This window comes from Balaenoptera borealis (assembly GCF_965194805.1).
Source record: "Balaenoptera borealis genome assembly, chromosome: 1".
Classification (NCBI taxonomy): domain Eukaryota; kingdom Metazoa; phylum Chordata; class Mammalia; order Artiodactyla; family Balaenopteridae; genus Balaenoptera; species Balaenoptera borealis.
In genome coordinates this window covers 32,889,658-32,897,115 of record NC_138860.1, presented here as the reverse complement: position 1 = coordinate 32,897,115, position 7,458 = coordinate 32,889,658, and the positions used below count along the sequence as shown (strand labels likewise).

At 39.1% G+C, this 7,458-nt stretch overlaps 1 protein-coding gene and 1 long non-coding RNA gene across 4 annotated transcripts in view; both read right to left on the bottom strand.

Annotated features, from left to right (window-relative positions):
- Nucleotides 1-7,458, bottom strand: part of LOC309609433 — a 258,292-nt gene that overhangs the window by 120,775 nt on the left and 130,059 nt on the right. The gene's annotated exons all lie outside the window — the stretch shown is intronic.
- FAM72A (family with sequence similarity 72 member A) overlaps nt 1-7,458 on the bottom strand; it is a gene marked incomplete at its 5' end in the record, with an annotated part of 61,126 nt that overhangs the window by 39,768 nt on the left and 13,900 nt on the right. Inside the window, one exon of one of the 3 annotated variants that reach the window (XM_082350763.1) lies at nt 1,658-3,309. The exons of the other annotated variants lie outside the window; for them this stretch is intronic. Coding sequence (XP_082206889.1) covers nt 3,302-3,309 — 8 coding nt within the window. The 3' untranslated portion in view covers nt 1,658-3,301. Of the gene's footprint in view, nt 1-1,657; nt 3,310-7,458 lie in introns of those variants that run through there. 3 annotated transcript variants of the gene reach the window in all.

The following is a 7,458-nucleotide window of genomic DNA, read 5'->3' as shown; positions in this document are numbered from 1 at the left end:
CTGAAAAGAAACCAGAAGAGAAAGGTATACTTTTGCTGATCAAACTGGACTTCAGTCATTTTCTTTAAAGACAATACCCTGTTCCACCCCAATCTGTCTTTGTTCAGATTGAGTGAGCTCTTTCATTTATTTCCATTAAAGCCAAATGTTTAACTGTGAGTCAGCAGAATCTAAAGCATTCCTTTTCTCTGTTCTTAATATATAAATAGCATTATATGATCAGGAGACTCATATCAGCACAGAAAAGCATATTCCACTCATAATTATATCCTTTGATGGCCAAACTCAATCAAACCTTGACAGGGTCATTTAATTAAATAATGGCCTGCCTACTTGTTAACCCCCGGGAGGCTTCTTTGAGCAATAATTGGTTAGTCATAGGACCTTTTCAGGAAGTTTCACATGCAATTATAAAAACAGATGAAAACATTACAAAGTACAGCAAAGCTAAGAATTTCAGGTACAAAGGGATTCAGAGCCGATTCTTACACAAAATCAATATGTGGAGATAAAGATTAGTATCAGTGTGGGTTTAAGCCATTAGCGTATACAAAATAAATTCAACAATCTATATTTATTTGCTAGCTGATTGTGCCCCTGTCGGTCATCAGCCTTAAAATCAATCAAATAATTATTCTTTATCCCTTATACTAGTTGATATTTAATTGCTGTTATAGGTTGAATTGTGTTCCCCAAGTATTTATATGTTGAAGTCCTAATCCCCAGCATCTCAGAATGTGACCTTATTTGGAGAAAGGGTCTGCAAAGAGGTCATCAAATTAAAATGAAGCCATTAGGGTGGGCCCTAATCCAATATGACTGGTGTCCTTATAAAAAGGGGAAATTTGGAGATAGATATATGTAAAGGAAGAACACCAAGTGAAGATAAAGATGGCCATCTACAAGCCAAGGAGAGAGGCCAGGAACAGACCCTTCTTTCAGAGCCCTCAGAAGCAACCTACCCTCCCAGCATCTTGATTTCTGACTTCTAGCCTCCAGAACTGTGAGATAATAAATGTATGTTGTTTTAGCCACCCACTTGTGGTACTTTGTTATGGCAGCCCTAGCAAACTAACACAATTTCCTCTGGCAAATGAATAAGAATCTCTGCAAAAATGAAATTAATCCATAGAATGCTAGAGTTGGAAGGGAATCTCAGAAAACAACTTGCTCAATCCCCTTATTTTGAAATAAGATGCCTAAGGTCACACAGCAAGTTGGTGACTTTGTCACCCTCTTAGCTCAGCCTTTGGTCCTTCTATGTCTCTCCTAATCTGCTGGATATTTCAAAGATGGCGGCAAAATCAGCCTATGATGGTGATTAGATCCAAGACTTTGTTGAAAAGAATTTCCTTGGGGACAATATGCAAGCATAGACCCTTTCTAAGTATTTGCTAATGAAAGCACGTGCTAAATAGGAGAATTAATTGCTGGTTACATGCCAGCCAGAAGATTGATACGCGGTGGAACAGTGAGACAGGTAACTTGACCTCTGGCTGGACTGATAGGATCCATCATCCCTCCAGACAGGCACTTGGTTGCGGTAAAGGTCTAGCTCTGGCTGGAGGGTTGCCCCCATCCCACAGAGGATGATTCACCAGAGTGACTTAATCATCTATCAATCAGTCAGAACTTCCCCCAAACACCAGAAGCCTATATCAGTTTCATGTGAGTGGGGTTGGGGCTGGGGAAACAGAGTTTGGCTTCATGGTGGGTGTGGAGACTTGTTATAATAGTAAGCACGCTCTTGATTAAAGTACATGACACAAGTAATTACCAGAGATCCCAAACCAGCTATCACCTAGGATTATGGAGATCTGATCTAATATGAGACAGAAAGCCCAGTTTCGACTCCGCAGCAGAAAGCTTTGAAAAGTGTCCAGGAGTAATTGGCATTTAATCAATGCAATCATTATCCCAGCACATGGCTCCTGCAGCTTCAGGCCCCCTTGCAACCACTGAACTGCAAAAGGGAGAATATATCTGTTTAATTTCACCACCAACAACATTTGATTTACAGTCCCAGATGAGGTCCAAGTGGAAATATATTCACATTTTTATATTTGAGAAACACAGTAAGAATTCAGTCTTGTATCAATGGTATGGCATAAACAGTGATGGGCATTTTCCCCTTACAGAGGCCTGATCAGCATTAATTTTGATAGACAGGAGAGTAAAACTACAGCAGGCTGCTAAGCATTTGTTTTTCATTTAATCTTCTCTAAACCTTCCATGAAACATGGGGAAGAATATGACTGCTCTTCTCTCCCCGAGATATGGAAGGAGTGTATGCTACTTATAATTAGGAGACAAATAAATATTGACTTTGCTTTTGGTTTCGCTTCATAAAGTGTTATCATTGGGCATCAAGTTAGGTATTTAAAGGAGAACATACTTCTCTTGAAGGGCAGACACTATTTTTAGACCTATATCCCCTCTCCTTTTCCTGGCAGGAGTTCTTAGTTCACTTTCACCCACCCTGTAAAGGGCAACTAGAAAAAAAGAGAAGGCCCAACTTTCCCTCTCAGCATTTCACAAGTTTTTCCTGTAGGATCCATAAGAGGAAGTGGGGAGGGAAAAAGAAGTATTCTTGAATTTAAGGACCTATAAAATGTTTTCTTAGATTGATGGTAAAAAATTTCAGTGTTTTTTGAAGGGTACTCCCAAATTACCCACTTCAGAATGACCTAAAGAGCTTGTCAACAACTTAGATTGCCAGGCCTCCTTATGTGTTCTGCATCAGAATTGATGACGGTAGGGCTCCGGAATCTACATGGTTAACGAGTATCTCCAGAGACCCCAATATACACTAAAAATGGATTCTACTCACCTTCCCTGTGTCTCAACATTGCTGTTCCAAGTTTCAGTCTCTTCTCTGTCTACACTTACTCCCTCCATAGCGTCAAGTCTCATGCCTTTAAATGTTTTTATAGGTAAATAGCTCTCAAATTTATATCTGCAGCCCACACCTCTTCCCCCAAACACCAGAAGCCTATATCTAACTGCCTGATTGATATCTAATAGTCATATTAAAAATCAAACTCTAGTTTTCTCTCTGAATTTGTTCTTCCTCATCTCAGTAATTGAGATCACAAAACCTTGGAGTCATTCTTGATTCCGTCCTTCATATCTTCCTCACTTTCTCTCATACTCACTTCCAGTCCATCAGAGTCCTGTGAGCTCTTTCAAATATGTCCCAAATCTTCCTCTATTCCATGGGCTACTACAGCAGCCTGCTGTTTGGTCTCTCTGCTTGCTTTCTGTATCAGTCAGAGTTCAGTTGCAGATAACAGAAGCCATTCTAGTTATCTGAAGCAGAAAGGGATTTAATAAAGTTGTAGTAGATTCATGCTACAAAAATCCTTCCCATCCCACATACCTTTCTGCAATATGACTTTGCCACAACTCCCAAAAAGAAATGGAGTCTGTATTTCTTATCCCTTAAATCTGGGCTAACCCTCTGATTAACTTTGACCAATAAAATGAGGCAGCACTGATGTTGTGTGACCCCCCAGACCTAACCATAAGAGGCTTTTGCAGCTTCCATTTTCACCCTCTTGGAAGGCAGCCTTCATATAAAGCAGCTTAGGCTAAATTACTGAATGATGAGAGTCCACATGAAGAGAGAGGGCTGAGACTTTTAGGCCTCCCTGCCAAGATCCCAGACATGTAAAGGAGGCCATCTAGGACCTTCCAGCCTAGCAGAGCTGACAGCTAAATACCACTGCATATGTGAGCCCAGGTGATATCAGCAGAAGAAGCACCCAACCAACTTATGTTTGGGGGGTGTTCATTACACAGCAAAGGTAACTGAAATGTCAGTGAAGTTAGGGCTTGCAAAACCTTTGAAGGGCTGCAGGGGCATGCTTTAGGCTAGGCCTCTAGGAATGACTCCCAGAATAATACTGCAGAACTGGCCTGCCAAGGGAACTACTACTTCTGCCATAATCTAAGGGTCAGGAAGCCACCAACCACTTTCTAGTTCCAGAAACACATCATCTTAGCCATGATCTGGGCATCAGGGACTTGTTACAAGATCTGCTGGCTGCATATCTACCACAGTCATTTTACATTAGCAAAATGAATGATTAATGCGTCTTTTCCCCACTTAAGTAAGTTCTGAATTCAAGACGTGTGCAAGTACAGGTATGAAATTAAGCACAGAATCCATTTGGTATTCTAGACTACTTCGTGTGATTTACAAAAATTTTTTAATAATAAATCTTTAAGGGCTTCCCTGGTGGCGCAGTGGTTGAGAATCTGCCTGCCAATGCAGGGGACACGGGTTCGAGCCCTGGTCTGGGAAGATCCCACATGCTGCGGAGCAACTAGGCCCGTGAGCCACAGCTACTGAGCCTGCGCGTCTGGAGCCTGTGCTCCGCAACAAGAGAGGCCGCGATAGTGAGAGGCCTGCGCAACGCGATGAAGAGTGGCCCCCACTTGCCGCAACTAGAGAAAGCCCTTGCACAGAAACGAAGACCCAACACAGCCAAAAATAAAAAATCAATCAATCAATCAATCTTTAAGAAAGACCTCTCTAACAAGTTTAGAGAAACAGAAAAGAAAAAAAAGACTTGTGCAAGTGCATATGACTGGCAAAAAGTAAATTATGTTTCAATTTCTAGCTGCAAAAGAGTCTGGGAAATGTAATTTTTAGCTTTTTAGCCTATGTGCTGCTGAAAGGCACAAAAGGAAGAATTTTTAAAAATGTTGTGTTCACTGTTATAGCACCTAGTATAATGCCTGCACATAAGTGATGGTCATTAAATATTTGTTAAATGATTGAAATAAAATTTGATAAAGGAGGGGCATGATTGAGAGATGATTGTCTCTAGTTAGCCTAGAGTATGACATTCTGTATGCCTAAACCCCTGTTTCTGTCATTCCTTTTCCTGAATATATCCTGGAGTATCGAGAAAGACTTATAATTCAAGATTTTTTTTCAATCTAGTATTTGCCATCTTTACTATCACTGTGCAACCATCTTGAGTCAAACACACTGGGTTTTCTCGTGTGTAATAAATTTTCATTAAAAAGGTGAATTTGGGAGGATGGAAAGAAGTTTTTGAAGGGCGAGCTCTTTAGTCTTTCCTGCTTCCCATGGCTTTGGCCACCATCTCTCTTTGAGGGCTTGTTCTTCAGGATACTGACAGCTTGATTTCTCTGGGTAACATCATGCAAAGGAAATTAGCTCAGTATGTCTTCTACTGAATTCCATCTGTAGTTCAATGTTTTAATGTATTTATGAACAAGGCTACAGAGCAATTTTGATAAGACAGTGTTCCAGTCTCTGAGAATATTTTTCCCCAAAAAACATTTTTAAAAATACCACTGAACAGCCTGGAAATCCACCCCCGCATGAGCAATCTCCAGCAATCTCCAGAAAACTTTTCAGGTGTCACAGCCATAATAGCAGGTGGTTCCTTTGGGTATAAAAATTATGGCAAGGATAAGAGACAAAAAGCAAACTGTTTTGATATTCTGGGTACAGCTTTCCCCAAGTGAATCATTCCCATATGCCTACTCTTACCATGGGCCCCTTTCCAGAGGAAGTGGGTTGTGTGAATGGAGGTGTAGAGATGCATTCTGGTGGGCAAGCTTCGATGGTGCCCATATTTGGCAGATCCAATTAATCTTTAGATATTTGTCAACCCACTCTTCTACGAGTCTCAAAACGCAAAATTTGATTATGGATTTAATACCTGTTTTCACTCCCCTCATAATAAACACTTAATCTTGTTATGAAGATTCAGTAGTGCTCATTTGAGGCAAGACAGCTTCTGAAATTCCATAGAAATAGATTTTAAATACAAGCTTGTAAGGAAGGCTGAGACTAGAGCAGTTCGCAAAAGGTTGTCATTTAATGCACTTTTCTATTATGAAATATTTGAGACATACAAAAAGTTTAAAGAACAGGTATTTACTCTCTAGTGAAATTTTGTTGCTTGTAAGATAAAAATCTGGAATAGTAAAAAAGAATTTGTTTCCAGATAGAAATGCAGCAAAGCTGGAAATTAAGAGTTTTGCATAGATTTATTTTTTCCTTTCTCTCTAGTTATAAGATTAGCATTTTTATCATTTACAGGTACACCAAGTCTCCCTTACTGAAAAGGGAGATGCTGTTGTCACCATCTTAATTTAAATAAAAAAATCTACCAAGGGAAAGATGTGTACAGGAAGATCCCTGATGGAAAACTTGACTTTATTTGGATAGAAGACAACCACTTTGAAAAATAAAAAGGAAACATAGTCATTAAGCTAATTAATTCTGGCTTTTCCAAATCTTAGAGTGGTGTCATTTACTAGCTGTGTGATAATTGGGTAAGTTTTTTAATGTCTTTGTACCTTGTTTCCTGAACTGTATGGTGAGGATAACAATAGGATCTACCTCTTAAGGGTTGTTAAGTGTAAAACGCTTAGAACAGTGCCTGGAGTACAGTAAGTAAGTCCTTAATAAATGTTAGTTCACTTTCTTCTTCTTCCTCAACAAAATGTTAGCTCCACATGAGAGCAGGGACTTTGCCTGATTTTGTTCTGGATCCTCAGCTTCTATTTTGCCCACAGTAGACATTCAACAAATATTTGTTGAATGGATTAATTAATGAAAGTAGCTAGGTTTTGAGGCTAAAAGTGAAAGAGAATTTGTCCTAAGTTTTATAGCTAGTGAGGGAAAAACAGACCTCAGGTTTAAGATAGGTTAGGGAGGTAGGAAAAAACCCCTAAACTAAGATGAGAAGACCAAGATTTAAGTTTAAATCTTCTAACTCTCTGGGTGCTGATACCAAGGTTTTCTTTCTCGATTTGTAAAATGTAACTCCCAAGGTTATTCTGAGGATTAAATTAAAGTGTGTATGAACGCTCCCAATAAAATATATAGGGATGTACAACACATGGTATTATTAATTTTTATCTCAGTAAGTTTATCCATTGGATGACAATCAAATGATTCTATGAGAGTCTTGGAAGAAAGAATCTTTAGCTAAAGATTTAAGTACTAAAAATATTCAACCCCAGAGGTACCACAGACATAGACTAATTTTTTCCATCTGTGCAGTTTAGGGTAGATTTGGCATACACTCAATACCAGGCAAGAAAGAAACTGGTTTAGGCTGCTTTTAAAGTTTTAAAAAAAGGCAGAAAAAGAAACTATTTCCTCTTATAAGCATGAATGTTAGAATAGAGAAAGCCTTCATCAAGTAATTCACCACTGAAGCAAGCATATTTAATCCATATCCTCTCCTACCTTTTCCCACTCCCCATTTTTGTTCTAATTATTAGTCATTTTATATATCATGATATATGTATTATGGTGGCTTCCCCCTCACCAAAGAAAATTAAAATAGGTTATTCTTTATCAGTCACATGTGACTCAGAGGTCAAAAGAGCAGTTCTTTGCCGGGTAAACTTCCTAGATTAGCAGTATTTAAAGACCTGGTTTTCAGAGCCAGGGATTACTCA